A 21,894-nucleotide genomic window follows, 5' to 3' on the forward strand; every position below is an offset into this window, starting at 1 on the left:
CCATGGCTTTGGGCACTTGGCGGCTACTTGTCCACGCTTTGCCAGCTCGTCTCGACCCTCCCCGCCCCCGCCCCCTCCGCCCCCACCTCCCCCCCCCGGACAGCCACGTCAGGAGGAGCCGAGGCAGTCGGAGCCTGGGCCAGAGGTAGTGGGCGGTTGGACCGAGGTTCGAAGGAAAAGAGGAAAGAATAAGAAGATTTCGGATAAAGGCAAGGAGGCAGAGGTCACCATTCCTGCAGCAGCACTCCACAGGCCTGACAGGCAGATGCCCCAGGGACCTGGGAGAGCCTCTTCTTCGACGGCAGCCCGCCCTCCACAGCCTCAGATCCTCCTCTCTCCCACCCCCCCGCCTTCTCCCCGGTTTCCCCAGTTTCCCCCCCCTTCGCCCGCCCCGCAGTTTCAGCCCCCGCCTCCTTTTCCTCAGTCCCCTCCCCCTCCCCCTCCCTCTCAGCCCCAGTTCCAGATGCATCCCCATCCCCCTCCCCCCCCTGCTCCCCTCGCCCCTCCTACAGAGTTAGCTGCACCGTCGCCTTCCCAGCCGAGTGCAGCCTCCGCTCCACCTCCTCCACCTTCTCCGCCAGTCGCCTCCGTGGAGCCCGAGTCGCCTATCCCGCAGCCTCCTCCCCCTCCTCCCCCGCTTGCAGGACACCCGGTGTCTGTACCACCAGTGGAGCAGGTTTCCCTTCCCGCTAGCCCCCCAGTGGCAGACTCAGCTGGGTCTCAGCTCCAGGAGAGAGAGCTCCCTCGAGACTTTTACAGATCTGGCCCCTGGGACTACCTGGATGTGGCCGACCTTGGGACCTTCCCGGCTTGTCTCGACATTAGTATCTTCATGCTCCGCAAAGGGGCGGATGGGAGGATTGGTGCCTTGGCTCCCAGGGATGGCCCTAGCTTCGCCTTCACGTTCCTCAGCGATGGCACCGAGACCTGGACAGACGACTCGGTGTGGGAGGCTCTCAGAGAGCAGACACACGCCCAGATTTGCTCCTGGATAGGCCCGTCCGGTGGGCAGCTCCTCGAGACTCAGTGGTCCGAGGGCGATGTGCGCTTGCGGTGGCGTTGCGCTGCCAAACGTTTCCGATTGATTGTGATCCTCAGACCCCCCCTGGCATGGCCTCTTCCCCAGGATGTCAGAGCTTGGTCCCAACAGAAACTCCGAACCTTCTACGGGATGACTGCTTCAGAGATCTCGAGCTGGCTCGAGAAAGCATTTGTTCATGGCACTAGAGGCCTCTCGCCTTTGCTGAAGGTGTTGAAGAACGGGCAGGACGACCCCGTCTCCCCCTCCAAACCTTCTCACAAGCGGCAGCGCCTCCACTCCGATCTGTCTGATTCTTCTTCGACTTCTTCTGCGAGCAGACAGCTGTTCGCAGCCCCCCATCCCTCTCCATGAGCCTACACCTCGTATCCTGGAATGTGAACGGGTTTCACTCTTCGAGTACCCGTGGTCCCAGGAAGCTCATTTTGCGTCAGGAACTTCAGCCTGCAGTGATTGGTCGATTGGATGTACTGCTGCTCCAGGAGCACAAGCTTTCTGCGGCTCATGCCCGTAGCTGCGGGAAGGTTCTCCCTGGACGCTCCTACACTTATTGGGAGCCTTCGATCGGCGCACAGGGGAGGAGCGGGGGGGTCTGTACCTCCGTGTGCGAGCAGTTAGCTCAGTCAGTTTTCGGTCACGGCACGTTGATCCCAGGCCGAGCCCTTTGGGTAGGCCTGAATTTGGAGGGATCCAAGATAGGAATCCTCAACATTTATGCTCCCACAGACCTCAGATGCAGAGCCACCTTCTGGAGGACACTTACAGGGATTCTTCCAGACATGGATTCCTGGATTGTTGGAGGAGACTTCAACAACCTGGAGACCTTGGAGGACCAGCAGGGTAGAGATCCGGAGTTCACAGGTATGGCTCAGGCAGAGCAGTCAGCTTGGGATTCTTTCATCTTCGCGACAGGAGGGAGGGACAGTTGGAGAGACCCGTCCTTCCGGCGTTGGCACGGGAGCCTGGACTTCTCTTGGGGCTTCCGCAGGGAAGGAGGCAGACTCCTGGAGCGGCTTGATAGGTTTTATGTCAGCGATTGGGCCATCAGCAGAGGTGGCCAGGCGGGCATTGTTCCAGGGACGACACTATCCGACCATGCGCCTGTGCTCCTCTCATTAGATTCGGCAGCCCAGACTCTCCCCCCCCGATCATGCAGGATTCCCGATTCCATCTTCTCGAGGGCGGACGTCCGTAGCAGCATTTGCAGTCTTTGGGACAGAGACTGGGGGGAGGGCATGGATCTGGTAGACTCGGTCGCGCAGGCTCTGCAGGAGTCCAGCCAGATCTGCCAGCTCGCAGCCCTACAGGTTCGACAGGATTGGTGGGGCAGAGAGAGAGCTCTTCGGAGGGACCTCGCCTCCATTCAGCGACTTCAGCAGTCTTCCCCGGGCTCGGAGGAGCTTCGGATCCAGGCCCTTCGAGCCAGAGCCCTCTTGGAGGAGACCCTCCAGCGTCGCTCCGAGTTCTCCTTTCACGCCTCTCTCTCCTTCTGGGCCCGGAAGGGTGACCGGATGTGCAGGGAGTTCTTCAGGACACACGGCCAGAGAGCTGCAGGTGATCAGCTACGGAGTCTCAGGACAGCGGATGGTCACATTGTTACGGACCCGGGGGAGGTCCTGGGGTTGGCCACTGACTTCTACAGGACCCTCTTCCAGCAGGAGCCACTTGCCCCTCGTGCTAGTCGTGACCGTGAGGAGGTGTGGAGGCACATTCCATCCCTGGTCCAGCCCAGCATGCAGGCGACGTTGTTGGCGCCGTTCACCGCGGACGAGATGTTGGAGGCCTTGATGGCTATTGATGGGCAGAAATGCCCAGGTGAGGATGGGCTATCCCGAGCTTTCTTCACCTCCTTCTGGGACCAGATCCATCAGCCCCTCCTTGCAGCTCTGCAGGGGATTTTCAGCAGCGGTCAGATGCCAGAGAGCCTTTCCTCGGGACTGATTTGCCTCATCCCGAAGGGAGGAGATAGACAGGAGATCCGCCAGTGGCGTCCGATCACTCTCCTTACCACTGCCTACAAAATCCTCGCCAAGATGATCAGTGCCAGAGTTCGACCTCTACTCCCAGACCTCGTCCATGACACTCAGACAGGCTTTGTCCAGGATCGCAGTATCCTGGATAATGTCTTCACCTTTTCAGAGGCGGCGGAGTGGGCTCAGTACAGCGGTTCACACCTTGCCATTTTACTTCTCGACTTCGAGAAGGCCTACGATCGCGTGGATTGGTCCTTTTTGGAGGGGACTCTGGAGCGACTAGGTTTCCCGGCAGGCTGGATTCAGGGTATCTCAGCTTTGTACAGGACAGCGTCTAGCAGAGTCATCATTGGAGGCAGGATGGGTGAGCGTTTCAGCTTGGAGAGATCAGTACGTCAGGGCTGCCCCCTGGCTCCTTATCTGTTTCTCTTCTTCGCCGAGGCCATGACTTACTACCTTCGGGCGAGGTCCACAGGGCTCAGGGGTGTTCGCCTTCCACTCCGGGAGGACACGGAGCTTCTGGACTCAGAGTACGCAGATGATACAGCCCTTTATGTCCAGGACGATGAGAGGATGCTAGAGAGGGTGCGGATGGCCCTGGAGGTTTTCTGCTCGGCCGCTGGTGCGAAAATCAACTGGAACAAATCAGTTGGTTTTCTCACAGACCCGGGGGCGTGTTCTCAGTGGGGGCGATTCCTGGGCTTCAGATGGATTCCACGTGGACAGACAGCTAGATACCTTGGCTTCCAGGTTGGCCTAGACATTACGCCAGCTCAGCAGTTTCTCCCGGTGCTAGATTCCATCCGACGGAAGCTGGCTTTCTGGAGCACTGCTAAGCTGTCCCTTGCAGGTCGTGCTTTAGTAGTTAACCAGGTCCTTCTAGCCACGGCTTGGTATGTGGCTTCCTGTTGGTGCTTCTCGAGATCCAGCGTGGCACAGCTCAGGAGGTTGGTTCGGAACTTTCTTTGGTCTGGGGAGGATGGGCAGAGAGATACCAGAGCCAGGGTTGCTTGGCAGACAGTCATTCTTCCGCAGGCGGAGGGGGGTCTGGGGGTCATTGATCCAGAGCTTCAGAGTCAGGCCTTGTTAGGCAAGCTTATCATCCGCGGTTTGACCCCAGGGGGGCAGACGTGGAAGATGTTACTTCAGCAGGGAGTCGGCTCTTGTGTCCCGCGCCGAGGTGGAGAGTGGCTACCGTCCTTCAGGTGGATCTTCACTTCCGCCCCGCTCACTCAGTCCCGCTCCCCACTCGTTCGTAGCCTCCTCATGGTTTGGAGGCGGCTCCGTCTCAGTCTCATTCAGTCCCAGCCCAGCTGTCAGGAGGAGATCGATCGCCAGCCGCTCGTCTGGAATGGGCAGGTCAGAGACGCCGAGGGCCTTCAGCTGGGGGAGAGATCACATATCAGGTGGGACGGCTGGATGAGGGGGCCAGCCCGGTCCCTTCGAGTTTGGAGGGACACGTACAGACATCTGGAGATGGCCGATCTGGCAGACGCAGCGGGAGGTGCACGCGGAGTCCAGGCGAGACGCACGGAGATCGACGGTGCGATCCCAGCCGCTTGGTTGGCTCCACCTGAGCCTCAGGTCCTCATGCCTGGAGACACCCACTGGCTGGGACAGTTCACCCCCCGTGGCATCCCACTGGTGGTCGCAGGACGTTTGGATGACTCCTCTATCGCCTTCTTCGCGGTTTCAGGGGACGGACGACTCAGGAGAGAGGATGCGCTCATTGACCCCCTACTCCCATGGCAGAGGGTTAGGGTCGTAGGCCTTCTGGGGAAGGTCTGGCATACCGACCCTAGTATCGAGCAGGACCAGTTGCAGCTTTGGCGTCTTTGGCTCTGGGAGGGGCGGGCCTTGTCAGAGCTTGAGTGGGACCCAGGAGAGTGGTGGTGGCCAGAGATTGTGACAGGACAGGGGCAGACTTCCTTCTTCGCTTACAGCACGACTCTGGGCAGGCGAGTTCTCGGGAGGATGCAGAGCCGCCCCCCCACCCAGCGTCCTAGCTGGTACGCACAGGGTATTTCCAGGTTCTTTTTGCAGGCTTTCTGGAAGGCCTTGTGGGAGAGCTGGCGGCCGCGGAAGATCTCATACTTCCTGTGGCTTCTTACCCACAAAGGTCTTCCAGTGGGGAGCTGGTTGAGGCAGATAGGCCAGGACGGTTGCTGTCAGATTTGCCATGCGGATGAGGAGTCACCAAAACACTGCCTGTGGAGCTGCATGCGCGCCCAGGAAGTGTGGAGGTGGACTTTCGGGCTTCTTACTCGTGCAGCACCAGAGCTAGGAGTGATCACTTGGGGCGCGTTCTGTTGGTGCAGCACCGCACCTGGTCTTCATCACTTGTTCGAGGCATGCCAGCAGGACCCCACTTTCCTTATCACACAGGGGACGTGGGGGCCGCTCGAGGGTATCCCACAGCACCTAGCAGAGGCTGATACAGGAGTTCGGGAGAGGCAGCCAGTCTGGGAGATTATCAGCAGCATTACAGGATGGCACATCTGGACCTCGCGCTGCGCGCAGATCCTCGGTGGCACCTCCTTATCGACTGCCCAGATCATGGCGGAGATTTGGAGTGAGATTATTCATACCCTCAGAGGCCAGTGGGACCAGATTCAGGGAGACTCCCGGACTGGTCAGGAGAAGCGGAGACGCTTCCTCCAGGCTTGGGATTCACAGAGCCTCTTCTTCGAGCAGACTACGCAGGGCCTTCGGTGGCACTACTCACCACCCCGATGGCTGTTCATTCACACTCAGCATATTCCTCCGTGAGAGTAGGATTTATTATGCTACCTTTTGGGCTGCGTCCGGTTTGTGAACGCAGCCCGTCAGCTATAAGCTGACCTCTTGTATCTTGTTCTCGAAGTAATATAATTAGAACTGTTTTTTCGGCAAAAAAAGATTATATCCAATGGATGATGAGGGCAAGGTTCCTCATGATGGCATGCACCATGCCCACACTTGGTTAAAGTTGAGGGCTTTGTCTTGGAAGCCCTACACATGGGCAGCTTGTTGGTAAACTGAAAAGAAAGCATGGAGTGAACACAAACTCAGAATTCTTGCTTATGGAATGAAGAAAGATGAGGTCCTTAAGTAGGCACCTCTTACATGATCACTGACATCACTCATGACCTCTAAGCTCCACAATCATCTCCTCAATCTGCTCCTAGATTCTCTCAATCATCCTATGTGGCTTCTATCACCACCTAACTATGCTTATGGGCACCTAACTGTGCCTCTAGCACACACACATAGAAACCAAGGTGTGCCTGAGGCATACACCTTGAGATATCCCAACAAAACCCCCCCTCAAGGGAATGCCTCAGGCTATGTCAAGGATACAGCTAGCACAAGGTGTCACATGCCATCTCATGGTGGTCATGGATCTATCAATGGCTAGGATCTCAAGCTAGCAAGGGTTCCCATGGGTGTAAGGTAAACAAAAGGGATACAAAAGACCTTCCAATGGTTATCTCCCCTGCATGTACATGCACACAATGTCTGCAAGAGGTACCATGGAGCAAAAACACATACACATGGCCTACATCATACGGTGACCAAAGGTGTTTACAAAACACACAATAGTTTATTTCATTCATTTTGGAGGACTATCCAGGCTGAGTACCTTGACTCAACAAAAAGAGAGATCTGGAGCATACATGGAGATGATTCAAAAAGCATAATCTTCAAAGAATGCCTCATCTTGTGGAGGCACATCAACTGAAAGTAATTGGCATTTTCTGTCTTTGAAGTTGCTTCCTTTTTGGCTCTACAAAACTTTTCATGATGATTGTTTTTGCCACAGTGTTTGCATGGATTGATCTTGAAGCAGTCTTTTGAGAGGTGATTAGTGTCTTCCCACAACGATTGCAAGGTGAAAACTTGCCCTTTTGGATTTTTATGGCATAGGCTGTGTCATTGCCTCTCCGGAGTTCCATGTGCCTTTCTTCTTCTTGAAGAGCAGAGATAAGACCTTCAAGATTAGGATTAGGAAGATTTTTCAAAGTGGTAACAACATGATCATAATCTTCAGGCATACTCTTAAGCAATACTGCCATAGCATCAACTGTAGTGATAGGAGAGTTGATAGAAGCAAGTTAAGTCATGAGACTCCGCATGTAATTGACATGGGCAGCCAAAGGATTGCCACTAACCATCTTCAATTCAAAGAAAGCAATCTTAAGTGATAATTTTGAGATGTGAGAGCTAGCACCACAAATAATGTCAAGCTTCTGCCAAGCTTCTGAAGGAGACTTTAAGTCAGAGATGTGATGAATATACTCATCTCCTAAAGCAAGAGCAATGATGCCATATGCTTTCTCCTCTCTAGCAAGATCTCTTGCCGGGCGTGTCGGAGCTGAGGATTCTCCAGCATTGGAGGCTGTTGAAGAAGAAGTTGAAGCCGGTTTGACAAGCCCCTAGAGGTTTTCCCTCATTAATGCAAACTTGACCTTCATCTGCCATGTGTGGAAGCCCTTACCACTGAACTTATCTATATTCAATATGGTAGCCATAAGAGAGTCTAACCCAGGAATTGGGCAGTGTCTTCTCTCTTACAAGGCTAGAATAACAACTGAAAAGCTTCAAAGTATAAGCATTTAATGTAGCAAAGACTTGTGACCAAATTTCAATCAATGATGCTTTCACTTACATGCTTCACAGAGGTGGCTAAATGAAAGTTTTCCACGCAAATCTAGGTGTAACAACTCAAAGCAAAGCTGTAGCCACAGTTGTACTGATGCTATTTAACACTTTAAAACATTAGAAATGCTAAAGTAGCATCTAATGTAGCATCAAACTCACAACCTTGTCAAAACTGTCCAAAACAAAGGCCTGAACTTGAAGGGCTTGTATCTCACTCTCCAAAGCAAAGAAAAAGGGGCTTTCTGAAGCAAAAGAAAGCTCATATACCAGAGAAGATCCACTGAGGAGGAGAGGCGCAAATCCGCGTCACGTCGCCATAGCTAGCTTCTTCAAAGTCGACTGGTTTTTCTTTGTTTTCTCCTTGAATATGCAGCCATTGCTGCTCAAATTTCAACACAAGATAGCCCACGGTATGGAGAAGCTTCCCCTGAAAGGAATTAGAGAAAGGTGGAGCAGGCACAGAGAAAACGTAGAATAGAGATTCGATGATCTGCGCGAAATGGCGACCAGCAGAGATGATGATACTTCAATTCCTTGCAGGTGAAGGTTCGCCCCTTTGAGAGGTATCTCCAGCAGGAAGGTCTTGGAGAATGGAGGAGAAACGGAGGAGAACAAGCTTTAGCAAGATTTGGGAAGAAGGGGAAGAAAGATGAGGTCCTTAAGTAGGCACCTCTTACATGATCACTGACATCACTCATGACCTCTGAGCTCCACAATCATCTCCTCAATCTGCTCCTAGATTCTCTCAATCATCCTATGTGGCTTCTATCACCACCTAACTGTGCTTATGGGCACCTAACTGTGCCACTAGCACACACACATAGAAACCAAGGTGTGCCTGAGGCATACACCTTGAGATATCCCAACACACCTTTCAAAAACCTCATGGGTGTCATGGTTAGAAGTAAATTACAGCAATACAGCCCAGAGCTGAAGGCCTTACAGGTGAGGACTGAAAATCCTTGGAACGCTAAGGAAGCACAAGCACTGCTAGAAGTGTTAGAGCCTGAGTACAGAAGCTATGATGAGAATGATTTTCACTTCCTAGCAAATGGGCAGTTAAAAAATACAATGCAACAACTCCTCCTTCAAAGCTGCCTTACGAGGTATATGGCAAAACAATGAATGCTTCCAATGTGGGGAAAAGTGGGCAGCAAGGCACGGAGAGGTCCCCAAAATAGCTGTCTTGGGGAGAGCCAATCTGTATGTGCTTTTGAAGCTTCTTCATGACAAGTGTGCTAGGTGGGATCAACACTTACATGACCCCGGCCACAACTTATGGGGACAAGGACTATCTTAATTTTCCTTTTGACCCGGGTGGCATATGTTTCACCGTTTTGCAGCAGCAAGGAGCCTTTGTTTCCAGCCACCACTTGCAATTTTGAGGGCAAAATTATATTGAGCAGGAATGGTTGTAATGAAGGCCAAGATCAGGCCAAGTTAGTGAGGGTTAGGCCTGATTTGGCGTAGGGGATTTTTAGGCCTAGAGGGGGGCAAAAAGGAGATATAGTGGAGGGAGACTATATGAGTCCACCTCCACACCTTTGTACGGACCTTTTTTTGATGTGACATATAATCCTATCTACTCTCCCTCCTCCTTCCTGCTTCTTGCTGCCTACGCTCAAACCTCTCTCTCCACCCTCTCTCTATCTCTCTATCCCCTCATCCTTCTCTCTCTTCCTCTCTCCTTCCCCTTCTTCTCTCTTCTCCTCCCTTCCTTCTACTATTCTCTCCCCATCTCCAAATCTGCCCCTTCCCCCTTCACTACATCGAATATTGACCATAAGAAGAAGAAGAAAAAAGAAGAAGAAACAGTCGCAGAAGCTTCAAAGAATGGCGCTGAGGAAACACATACACTGGTATTGCTTATAAAAAGCCATGAAACGGATTTTGCATGTGAAATTTGTGCTCTAGCAGCAAGAATCTGTCTTTGCATAAATTTGCATGCATCCTTACATTCCAGGACCTCTGATTCCATGTTTGAGTCTTGATGAATTTGAGTTCTAGACCTTTGGGGTCATTGGTCGGTTAAATTATATAACTAGAATGAATTTTTCTACAATGATAGAATGATTACATTTTCACCCTGGCATGTATTTAAAATGCCTAGCTCTATGTATTATTTGCATCTGATTCCAACCATAGAAACCATTCTCTAAATAGCTTTCTTTTTCCAAATAGTGTTGCCTTTCCTGCATTAGCCTTGCCTTTCTTCGATCAGCTCTATCCATGGTACCTAAACCTCATCCCCATAAATTTACACGCTTCTTCAAAAAGCTTAACAAAACTAGTTTCCCTCTCACAATGCTGTTTCATGGCTTTGGTTATGCTAGCCTTATGTTATATATCACACCTTAAATCTCGAACAGCCTCCTTATGGGCCGTCTTATTGGCTTTAACATTGTTCATATTTGTCTGCCAATACCTGTCCAAACCAACATTCACAAACTGTTCAGGGCTAGGAAGGTTGCTCAAAATGAAATTTATAGCTTCCATGAACTGAAAAGTATTAACTTGGTACAGTTGCTCAGTTTGAAATCTATAGTTTCCATGAAGTGAGAAGTACTAACTTGATACAGCCACGTTCATCCCCTGTCACCATCCAGTTTTCATTGTGACTCCAGACCATAGACCCTATTGCTTCATCATGTGCCTGTTAGGCAAAATGTAAATCTTTTGCTAAGAAGTCGAAACCCTCCGACAGAGATGTAGTGACTATTAAATAATGAGGTCTAGTTTCCCACCATACAGCCATACATATAGAAAGAAAGGATATACTGAGACACATTCATGGCAAACCTGTATAATCATTTCAAAATTGAATGACTGGCCATTCCATAGTGTGAATTCTCCACTCTGAGACCCAGTGATAAGCCTCCGTCCTGTTGGCGTCCACTTCCATACACATCATACAAAAAGAGCATCAGTCTACTGGACACAATGTTATGAATGTTAACATTTCTCGTTAGTATTAGCTCATGCAGAGATATGCAAACCTTCAATTTCTCTAAACATACTCCACCGATGTTATTGGGTGTGAGAGCATGTGTTAGTCAGCGAGAAACAGGTAAAGCCTATCAGAGGGGTCTTTATCTATGCTCGTATTTCATGTGCAAAGGGGGAGTACGTTGCAGGTTAACTTAACTGGAGCCATGTGTGCAATTGTTCTCCTCTCCGCATGAGTTGAAAATGGTTGTATGAATTGGCCCATCTCCCCCTCCCTGCCCTGTCATGCTAGCCATTTTCCCCTGCCCCTCACCCAAAATACAAAAGATGGCCGACGTCTTCCTCTAAGATTCCCCAAGCCTTAGACTCACTACTGAGAACTACAGAAGAGAAAGTCCTATCACACTCCTTCAGTTTGTGGGACCTTGCAGGGCTTCAGCAGCTGTAGGACGTGTACTGGTGAATAGGCGCCTATTTATAGGCATAGAGGAGGGCTGGAACCCTGCAAGAAATGGCTGACCCTGTCTGCAAAACACCTGACTGGTGTTTGCAGACACAGACCAGGTCTGCCCCAAAAACACCCAACTGGAAATCTGCTCCGAATGCTCCTGTTCAGACTCCAACCTGCTGCTGCAACTGTTGCCCACTGCCAACATATATATAGGCCCTGCCAGTGCCATCTGCTGTCCTGCAATCCTGCTGTCACGCAGACATGCTGCCAACCAATCACAGTCCTGCTGCTCCACTTTCTGATGCAGACAAACCTCCAAACAGGTCCAGACAGCAGCAGGTAATCCTACCTTCCCATGTCCCCTGACCCCTTGTCCTCCTAGTCAACACTTGGATATAGGCCTTTGGTGCACTCGTGATGTTTCATAGCAGTACAGTCCATTCAGCATTAATTTTAAGGTCGCCAAGAGACCCAAAGGATCTAGCAGGACATTGCACTCTTGCTTGACAGAATGAAGAAGGTACATCACTTGGGGTTCTATGAACTAGCTTACAGTGTCAGGATTTTAAGTATTCTATGAAGGAGTACATTCAGACACAGCCACTCCGATCCAGAGAGGAGTCCCTCAGTTTATCATCCTAGATGCAATACATGTGTCTTTGCATAGACCTCGCTCTGCTTCTGTAGAGTGGGCTTGACAATCTTACTACATGGCAAATTTGGAGATCCAAATGCACGAAGGCTATAGATGGGACTAAGACTTAATGCCTCTCAGTCAATTTTAGACATTGTTCACACCCTCATGGCCACTTGGAGTTAGACTCAGGGCTCCTCACATGCCACACTCGCCAGGAGAGCTTCTTTCATACGAGAGTGAAATGATAGTCTGTTCCTCAGGCCTTTATGGCATTTACACTCCCCAGATTGGTTAGATAGCCTCACCTCGTTTCTGCATGAATTTTGTATGAGGCTCTAACAGGATTTTATCCTGGGTTTTGGTAATTTAAGAGCAGTTCACTGTCTTGCCTTAAAAAAACAATGCAATTAGTCGTAAATGCACTGGAGCAACAATGGCAAGCAGTTGATCTTCCCAGGCTTCCCAAAAGTACATATTGAGTGTTTTCATATTGAGCTTAAAACTGTGAAATTGTAAACTCATTCACAGACCTATTCTACTACACATCTGTAGTGGTAGCTATAGGGAATCCCATGCCACTTTAGAAGTAAGAAGAGGATTCAACAAGTATCGTGTTTCTAACTGCTTCATAAATTATGCAACATGAAGTTAAAACACAGTGCTCATGACCTTGAATCTAGCTCCGCATCAAGTGAGATTTGAACATTGCAAATGAGTCCCTTCTATCATCCTACATTCTTTAAAAACGCATGTCTTGCATGTGAGACTTCAGCAAGTATGCTGGTTGTCTAATCATTCCCTATCAATAGTTATCACACTATATTCTATCAATTTACTATTGCACAAGTTAAGGCAGCAATGGCTAGCATCAACCTAATCAAGATTTCTAAAAAAACAATGACAATAACTTGAAGACCTTGGTTTAAGCAAGCTCAATATCCCATTTCTACAAGATATTTAAAAAGTCCTAGACTTAGAGACTGCAAATTGGAGTAGATAGATTCAGTTTACGAGCTACTGTAAGTATCCACAAGAAAAGCAGAAAGTCATGTGACTGCAGATAAGCTGCTTGATGCGTAAAAAGTGTCTTATCCATTTCACCTATGTAAAGACTGCATTATTGATGAACTTGAGGGTTGCTAAAGCCCACATCCAATCTCTCTCTCTGAAATGTCAAAAACCAAAAAAAGAAAACCCAAAATTTTTAAAAAATATTTCTTTTAATAAAAAAACGAAATGTCAAAATCTATGCTGGTTGTATATATACCTTTGAAAGACTAGAATATATCAAATCGCACAAATTTAGAATTTTTATTGTTCTAAAGTCCAAAACTCTAGAGAAAACAAAAGAGAAGAAAAAAGAGGTAACAAAAATTTTTGAAAAACAAAAGGAAGACATACTAAGCAAGCAAAGCAACAATTATGTCGCCATCAGTGCCTAAGCATAAGCAGCTATACTGGGTTTCTAAAGACCCGCGGAGTCTCTTTGGCAAGCTTTTTCACCCTAGAAGCACCAAAAAAAAAGAAAGAGAAGAGGATAGTTACAAAGATAAAATAAAATAAAATAGAGAACAACACTACCAAAGACAAGAATTGAGAAACGAACATTGAAATAAACAAAAGGATCACAACAAGCTGTTGAGATCAACTAAAACAAAAAGCAAAAGCTCACTTTTTGTAAAATAATAAAAATGATAAAAAGTTTTAACCAAATAAAGATTAACCAATTCAAAAAAAATAAAAATAAAAATAAAGAAAGAAAGAAAAAACAAATGTAAAACATTAAACAAAATGAAAAGAATTAAAATAATAATGCTGGTTATAATTAATGTCATTCAAAACAGCTCGCCATATGTATATACCTTTGTAAAACTAGAATATATCCAATCGTACAAATTCAGATCTTCGGTGTTCTAAAGACCTAAATTCTATAATGGAAATAAAAGAAAAATAAGAAAGAGAAGAAAAATAAGCTAACAAAAAAAAATTTTGAAAAACAAAATGTAGACATACCTAGCAAGCAAAGCAATGCTTATGTCGTCATCAGTGCCCAAGCATAAGCAGCTATACTGGTTTCTAAAGACCCTCAGTGTCTCTTGGGAAAACCCAGTGCTTACAAAAATATGTCAATTAAACAAAAGGGAAATATAACAAGAAAGGAAAAAGATGACTAAGCAAGAATAAACAAACAAATCAAGAAACAAGAGAGACCCAAAAAAGTAGAAGAGATCCAAAAACACACACACAAAGGAATAAAAGCTCTCTCTCTCTCTCTCTCTCTCTCTCTCTCTCTCTCTCTCACACACAACATGGCACAGCCCGACAGACGCAGATCCGAGACATTTTCACCACTCACAGGCAAGCCACCATGGTGCCGGGCTTTGGCTTCTAAGCCTAAACCTCAGATCTCAGCATGCTGCAGTTCTCAGATAGTTGCTAGTCTCCGGGTTATACCCAATTTTGCTCAAGCCATTGAACTCTGTAGAGCCATCACTTTTTCAGTTTTTCAGTTTAGCAGTCTTAGCACTCAGCAAGGGCCTTAGTGCGCCCTTTGCTCCAGCCCACTGAGGCTTGTATCAGATCATCATTTGGTGTACTTTGTACCTTGTCCCATAAGCCTGTCAAGTCTTCTGCAGACGTTGATATATCTTTTCTTTCTTTCTTTCTCTTTCTCATAAATTAAAGAATGAATCATTTAAAACTTCAAAAACTAAAGGAAATACTTACACTAATGTATCGCTTTCTACAACAAAGCAAGATTAAATTCCTTACTTAGAAAGCACATGCATACTCAATTTAACTCTCTTTTAAAACTAAAATAAAAGCGGGCTGTTCAGCTTCACGCTTTTTGTTTTCAGCTTATGTTCAATCATTCTAAACATGCCTGATGCAATACACCATAGATATCTAAGATTGTGCATACTTTTTTCATTATTTTTCTTGGAATATAACTCTTCAATATTAGCAAAGTGATCAAATTACTACATTGTGTGATAAAAGATTCCTTATTTGTACAAAGGCGGGAAAATCTATGGACTTGGGAAGAGCTCCCCATAACCCTAACCAGTTCCAAAATCCATGTCATGCCTCCAATACCCAATGGAAGAGCAAATTGGGCAATCAACAATATATTGATGATAAAACTTAGTGTTAGTTGAAGCCCAAATTCAATGCTTGTCCTTAAAAACACAGTACAATTCAACTGTCATATTGATATGGCCAAAGGATTCTTAACAAAACCCTAGAAATCACTCTCATTTGACAAACAAGATCCTCAACAATATGACTATTTCAGAAGATATCTGCTTGGACACAGCATAAACGAGTATAAAGCATGAAATAGACCAAGACAGTATGAAAAGTTCAGGTGCCTGCACAACTAGCAACCATATCTTGAGACCCTTTTACATGTGTCAGAAAGGCCATTGCAAAGAACTAGCAAAGGCTTGTATGCTAGTTGTTAAACCGTGTTCCTCAGCATATAGTGCTTAAGATAAGATCTCAATGAACAAAGGAGCTAGGAAAGCATGCTCCATCTAGCAAACAAACAACGATACCTATGTATCCAATGCAGTCCTACACGATTAATGACAAAGATGCCACTAACTACTAAGCATACAAACAATTGTCAATTTAAAACCCTTGGTATTTGATGAATCAAAACTTCAATATGAGAGGAGAAAACACGAAAATGTGAAGTGATACATACCAAAACCTTATTTATTGAACACCGTACTTTGTTTGTTGAGGCGTGAACAAATTTGGTGGCAAAGCTAGTCGCTGGACTTTCAGCATAGGCTACAGATGGCAACAGCTGCCATTTTCACCAGTCTTGTAAGTCTCTCTCTCTCTCTCTCTCTCTCTCTCTCTCTCACACACACACACACATTTGCAAGCAACCATGCAAGGAAAACATGCTGAGTTCACGCAGCAAATCAAAAAGGGAAAGCAGATATTCTTGCATGGAAAGAAGTTTTTGGCTCGAAGGCCTCATGTGTGCCAATTATGTTTTGAATCCGGCTCCCACAGAGGCTTTGAAGACAATCACTCCCTATGAGGCTTGGCATGGGAGAAAGCCTTCAGTGGATCACTTTCATGTTTTTTGATGTGTTGCATATGCCCACGTGCCTATGGAGTTTCGACATAAGTTGTCAGATAAGGCACTAAAGTGTATCTTTGTTGGGTATAGTGCACAAAGCAATCTACAATCCGGCTATACACAAGATTTTTGTGAGTAGAGATGTAATTTTTTCAGAGAATTCAGCTCATTCCAGCTCTTGATGTTTTTGAGGGGTTGCTTCCTATTGCTTTTGGTTCCCCAGCTGAGGCTCATGCTGAAAATCAGCATTTACAGAAGCCTCCACCTACTCCACATGCCCCAATTCAGCCACATGCTGATTTTGTTCCTCCACAGGCAGTGGATGATGTTGTCAAGCAAGAAATTCAATAGATACATGTAGCAAAAATAGTTCCGAACTGGTTGCTACAGACTCTCAAGGAGAGTAGACTTGAGGCACCTTTGCCTGGCAGGACTGTAGTGTTGCAGCAAGGCACGCAGGGGGGGCTCTTTCTGTTGAATCAACTTATGCAAGTACTCTTCTTAATGAAGAAGAACCTGAAACTTTTCAAGAAGCCAAGGATAATGTGTTATTTAGTTGAATGACATGCACAATGAATTGTAGTCCATTGATAAAAATCAGACTTGGGATGTTGTGGATTTACCACTAGGAAAATATGCCATTGGTACCAAATGGGTTTTCAAAGTGAAAAGGAAGCCAGATGGATCTATTGATAGGTACAAGGCACAGCTGGTTGCCAAGGCTATGCTATGAAAAAGGGCATAGATTATGAGGAGACTTTTGCTCCTACATCCCGGATGACTACCATCATATGAGATATTGCCATGGCTGCAACTTTTGTTTGGAATGTCCATCAATTGGACATAAAAACAGCTTTCCTTAATGGGGACTTGCAAACCTCCTAGCTTTGAACTTTCAGGCAATGCACTTCAAGTTTACAAGCTGAATAAAGCTTTATATGGGCTGAAACAAGCCCCACGTGCATGATGTGCTAAGATTGATGCCTTCTTGGCAAGTACTCTACATCAAGAAGGATGGGGGAATATTTTAGTCATCATTCTTTATGTAGATGACATGCTGCTCACAGGGTCAAATGAGAAAATAATTGTAGATTTCAAGGCTGAATTGAAAGCTGAATTTGACATGACAGATTTGGGCATGTTAAATTTCTATTTGGGATCCAGTTCATACAAGACAAGCATGGCATTGTTATGTCTCAATCCAAGTATGTGCAAAAGCTCTTGGATAGGTTCAACATGCAAGATTGTAAGCCTACATGCCACTCCAATGGAGCCAGGGCTGAAGCTTACTATGTATGACGCAGGTGAGTCAGTGGATGCCACACTTTACAGCCAGGCTGTTGGATGCCTCATTTATTTGTGCAATACACGGCCCGATATTCAGTATGCAATATCTTAGGTGAGCAGGTATATGCACAGCCCAAAGACAACACATTGGCAGGCTGCAAAATGCATCTTCCGTTACTTGCAAGGCACATAGTCTTATGGCTTGATGTTTCCCAAGGGGGGTGACTTGCACACTGATAGTCAAAGTGCTATAGCAGTGGCAAAGAATCCAGTGTTTCATGCTCGCACGAAGCACATTGAGGTTCATTATCATTATGTCAGAGAGAAGTTGCATGCCGGGGAGATCAGTATGATCTATGTGTCAACACATGACAACGTTGCAGAGATCTTCACCAAAGCACTTCCACATGAGAAGTTTGAGGCATTTCGCAATGCCTTGAACTTATCTCCTTTTGGTGATTGATCATTTCCTTGTACATCATCACATTGGCACTGCAGGGGGGTGTTAGAATTATTGGCATATTCTAGGCCGTGACCAATGTAATCCATAAGTGAGTTAGGGGCACTTTTCCCCACTAGAGGTTTTTTCCCCTAACCACAGTTAGTGGGTTAGTGTGGTTTTGTCGCTAAGCAACAAAACCACCTCCACACTTGTTGTTCTCTAATCTTATCTATTCCAGCTTTGAGTTTTGCTCTCTGCTCTCTTGCATCCCCTCTTGCTCCCATTTCAACAATATATCCAATCATACAGATTCAAATGGGTATCAAAATAGATGGAAATATAAGTCTTGCTGGTTCTACATCTTTCCTATGCATTGCTCATTTACTTACTACACATGTATGTTAAGTACACCTGTGAATTCCTAGAGATGCTTTGTTAGTCTTTCTGCAGTGCATACCCTTTGTTACGATGCTTAGTTTTCCAACATGGTATTGGAGCCTTGACGGAACTTCTCAAGAAGTGGAGCTTGAAGGCAAGGACCTTGTTGAAGGATGACCTTGATTCAAAGCTCAGGGCAATCATCTTCGATGTCTGAAAGACGGTACCCTTGCGAGGGAGGCTCAAGTTTAGATAGGTGTACGACTTTTCGACTCTATCTCTTTTCAGTTCATTGTCATGGCCACCAGATATGCTGTTTCTAATTTTGGGGAGATGGGCAAGCTAGATGGGACTGACTACTCATTGTGGGAGACAAAGTCCGGAGCCATTCGGTGTTGATAGAGATCGCAACAGATAGAGAGTTAATGCCTCAACATCGTGACTCCAGCCCCGATGACCACACCCGTCAGTGACTGTATTGGCGGATGCTATCTAAGTAAGAGCTTGGTAGATGCATGATGAGGAGGCCTTGGCCATTATCATTGGCACCACGGCAGATGCCCACATTGAGGGATATCTACGAGATGAACAAGGAAGCGAGGATTCTTGACCTCGGGATTGAGCTCCATGGCATGAGCATGGATGAGGAAGATTCAATACAAGAACACATCACCAAGATGAAGGTAGTGAGGGATCAGTTGGCGGTAGTTGGTCAAAGAATGGATTCTACCAAGATGGCTAGGCTATTGCTTGGCATGCTTTCGAGGGGCTACAATAGCTTGGCAAGACCAAGGTTATGGTTTTCAACACCTCTGATCGTATTTACAGCACGGATGAGTTTTACTTCACTTATGACGGACAGCCCATTGAGCTTGTTAGAGAGTACACTTATTTGGGGGCAGTTTTCAGGGGACCGGTCTTCACCATGACATATGCAGCACGAGATAGGATTAGGCTCTTGTAGGAACATTCTCTCCATCTAACCAATGGATTCATAGGGCCACTAGAATATCTACAGATTCATCTCTCACATGGAGTATGGATAGCAATGGGTCAGCTTCGGACGTGATAATGGTTAATTCGGTTAAAGATACATGCAATTCGAAGCGTTCAGGCGTTTTGGGACACTTCCATTGATTAGGTACATTCTTGCTTTACTTTAAAACAAATTAACTCATAACTCGCCTAGGCAATGAGAACACCACACAACTCTTTCTTGCATTCAAGCTTGGCATTTATTTTGCTCTTGGGTGACGGCTCTGCAGCTTGCTGGAGTTCTCAAAGTCTGCCTCTAGGCTCTCTCAGCATCTTGCCTCTCTCAGCCCAAGCCCCTTACTCAGCCCTCTACATTCTCATTGCTGAGCCCCTTGTCCTCTCTCTATCCATGCTCACCCTCTCTCAACCCTTGCCCTCTCGCAGCTCGAATCCTTCTCAGCCTTCTCTCATCCCCTTTTACCTGCCGGCTCCAGTAGTAGGAAATGGAGGTGCAACTATTGTGGCACAGCGGGACATAGCTCTATCACGCAAATCCTCCCTCATGTTTCCAAGTTGGGAGGTAAGGGTATAGGGCCTAGTAATGTAGCTGATAAAATAATGTAACAAGATTCAAACCTTGCAGACTTAGCAACAACACATGCTCTTGGAGTTTCACCAGAGATGGAGGAGGATATGATATCAGATGTTGGGAGCAGGGTTGAAACATCAAGTGGAGAATAAGGAGTATTATCAATATCATTGTCTCCTCTTGCTAGCACACACTTCTTGTGTGTAGTTAGCGCAAGAAAGGATGGTAGAAAGACCACTGGCGAGCTTATCTACCATTACATTTGACAAACGATTATAGAGGTAAGCATGCAATGTGTATGATGCTATTGAATCTTATGATTTTTCATTCTTGGCATTAGGCAAATTTTCCATTAGCTCTTTATATGGATCACAATTCACTAATTACAAGTGGGACCAAAAAATGTTATGCATGTCATGAGGGATAACGCCTCGAATTGCAAGAGTAAAGGAGCTCTTGTAATGAGAGAGTTTTCTATGATTGTTTAGACTCCATGCGCTCCTCATTGTCTGACCTACTCATGGAGACCATAGGCAGCCCCCTTGAGCAAGCCCTCCTTTAGAACTCTTAGTGTGGTAAATTTTTGCATCCCCTCCCCCCCTCTTGTTGAAGGTAGGAATCCCATCTTGATCTCTTACGTTGGAATAAAAAGGATAAGCAAAGCACAAAACCACAATAGGTAGAGCTCAAGCTCAAACAAACCCTAAAACGACTCGTGGAACCTTAAATAACCTAACCCTAACCCTATGGGTGGAATACACTACACAATGATAGACGGATCCTTAAAAAAGATAACCTCTACAAACTCGACATGCATCTCATCACATATAGTATTGGTAGCAGAACACGATATGGTCATCTAGGTCTTTGGAAGAGAGGTGCCCTAGATGCTAGCTGTGGGAAGAGAGGTGCCCTAGATGCAAGATGTGTCATAGGGGTCTCATTTTTTTCATCTTTTTTCCTCACCTTGTTTGCTTTTGTTTTTTGCTGTACTTGCAGTATCTAGTGCTAGACTCTCTCTTTCTCTTTTCTCTGTTCGGTTTAAGGGGGCTAGTACTTCCCCCAAGCGCAGCTATTTTTAGGTGCCACTTGTACTAGGCGCCACATCTCCTATTAATGACCCACGTGACCCTAGGATAACCAAAAGAAGCAGAGCGAATAGAAAACAACTTCGCAATGCCTTCAGGGTTCTTTCAAATGTGAACGTGTGAAGGCTGACTCAAAACGGACATATCCACGGTTGCGGATACTTTGTAGCCAATTGACTGAGAAAAAACACAATTACACTCCCACAAACTAAAAATGAGTACAGAAAAGTGCAAAGAGATTACAGACGTCTATGCAGGCTAGTGGTGTTGGCTGTAACACTGTAGAGTCTCTCCAATCCCGTTGCCACATTCGTGTCTGCATGGCAGGAAACAACAGTCACGCAAATTTCAGTCTAATTCGCTTGTAGCTTCTGTATTTCTTCTTTAGCCTGACGACATTACACCAACAAAAAAGTAAAACAAGTATCCCTTTGTGAACTTAAGCCTTTTCTAAAAAAAGCTTACCTGAATGTAACGAACCGCAGTAGAGGTGTAATCGACGGTTCGTCTATGCACAGGTCTACGTATACGTCTACCTACAAAACCATAATGGAGCGAAGGGGTTCTTTGACACGGATTTGTGGTGAGGAGGAGCACTGAGAAGCGCAATTAATGGAAATTTCAAGAATGAAGGTTGGCAACTAGACCGTCGCCATCGAAGACAGCGAATTCCCCGGCAGAAGCACCGGGGAGAGGGGCTGCTCCCCCTTGTTGGCGTCGATGCTGAGATTCGAGCGCCAAGCCATCATTAGAGCTACCATACATAGTGTTGTACTGTGATCAGAGCTTTGGAGCTTGCAAATTACTTCAAATAGCCCTATGGGGCTTAGCACACGGGAAGAAATAGGATGGGAATGGGAAAAGGTGGTCCCAAGTGGTCCCATGCATATTTCTATCCTATTCCCATCGCACCATGTGCTAACAAAAAAAGAACTAGGTATGGGTTTAAGAGGAAGGGGACACATGGCATCATTTCATGTGTTAGCACAAAAAAAGAACTAGGTATGGGTTTAAGAGGAAGAGGACACATGGCATCATTTCATGTGTTTAAGAGATGGGGACCTTGTGGGGACAAGGACACATGTCATCCTTCCATGTTTTTGAATCCCTAAAAAAGGGGAACCCATTCTGGCTAGAGGCCATGGTGCAGGATGCGAGAAAAAGTGGCTACTCCCATTTTAAATCCATCCTAGACCACTTGGTGTAGGATGGGAGTAATGATGACAAAAATATTCCCATCCTAAACCCATGCTAGCCCCATCCATGTGCTAAGGCCCTATGTCACCGTGATGTGCCAAAATGCAGAGCAACACCTAGAACCTTTCTTTCACTTCAGAGCGTTTTTTGGC

General features: G+C 46.6%; 1 protein-coding gene across 2 annotated transcripts in view; it reads right to left on the minus strand.

Moving 5' to 3' along the window:
• The window catches only part of LOC147898212 (flowering time control protein FY-like), a 106,298-nt gene extending 84,914 nt beyond the window's left edge, over positions 1 to 21,384 (minus strand). For both annotated transcript variants that reach the window (XM_087379133.1, XM_087379134.1), the window contains exons 1-7: positions 21,193 to 21,384; positions 21,011 to 21,081; positions 20,793 to 20,861; positions 15,397 to 15,501; positions 10,453 to 10,548; positions 10,224 to 10,306; positions 10,007 to 10,078 (exon numbers count right to left, since the gene is read on the minus strand). In XM_087379133.1, the coding sequence (XP_087235259.1) occupies positions 10,007 to 10,078; positions 10,224 to 10,306; positions 10,453 to 10,548; positions 15,397 to 15,501; positions 20,793 to 20,861; positions 21,011 to 21,081; positions 21,193 to 21,310 (614 nt within the window). In that variant the 5' untranslated portion in view covers positions 21,311 to 21,384. The remainder of the gene's footprint in view (positions 1 to 10,006; positions 10,079 to 10,223; positions 10,307 to 10,452; positions 10,549 to 15,396; positions 15,502 to 20,792; positions 20,862 to 21,010; positions 21,082 to 21,192) is intronic.
• Positions 21,385 to 21,894: the final 510 nt, after the last annotated feature.

The sequence above is a fragment of the Dipteris shenzhenensis genome, chromosome 9 (genome assembly GCF_047967505.1).
Source record: "Dipteris shenzhenensis isolate YYH24624 ecotype China chromosome 9, Dip_SZ_1.0, whole genome shotgun sequence".
NCBI lineage: Eukaryota > Viridiplantae > Streptophyta > Polypodiopsida > Gleicheniales > Dipteridaceae > Dipteris > Dipteris shenzhenensis.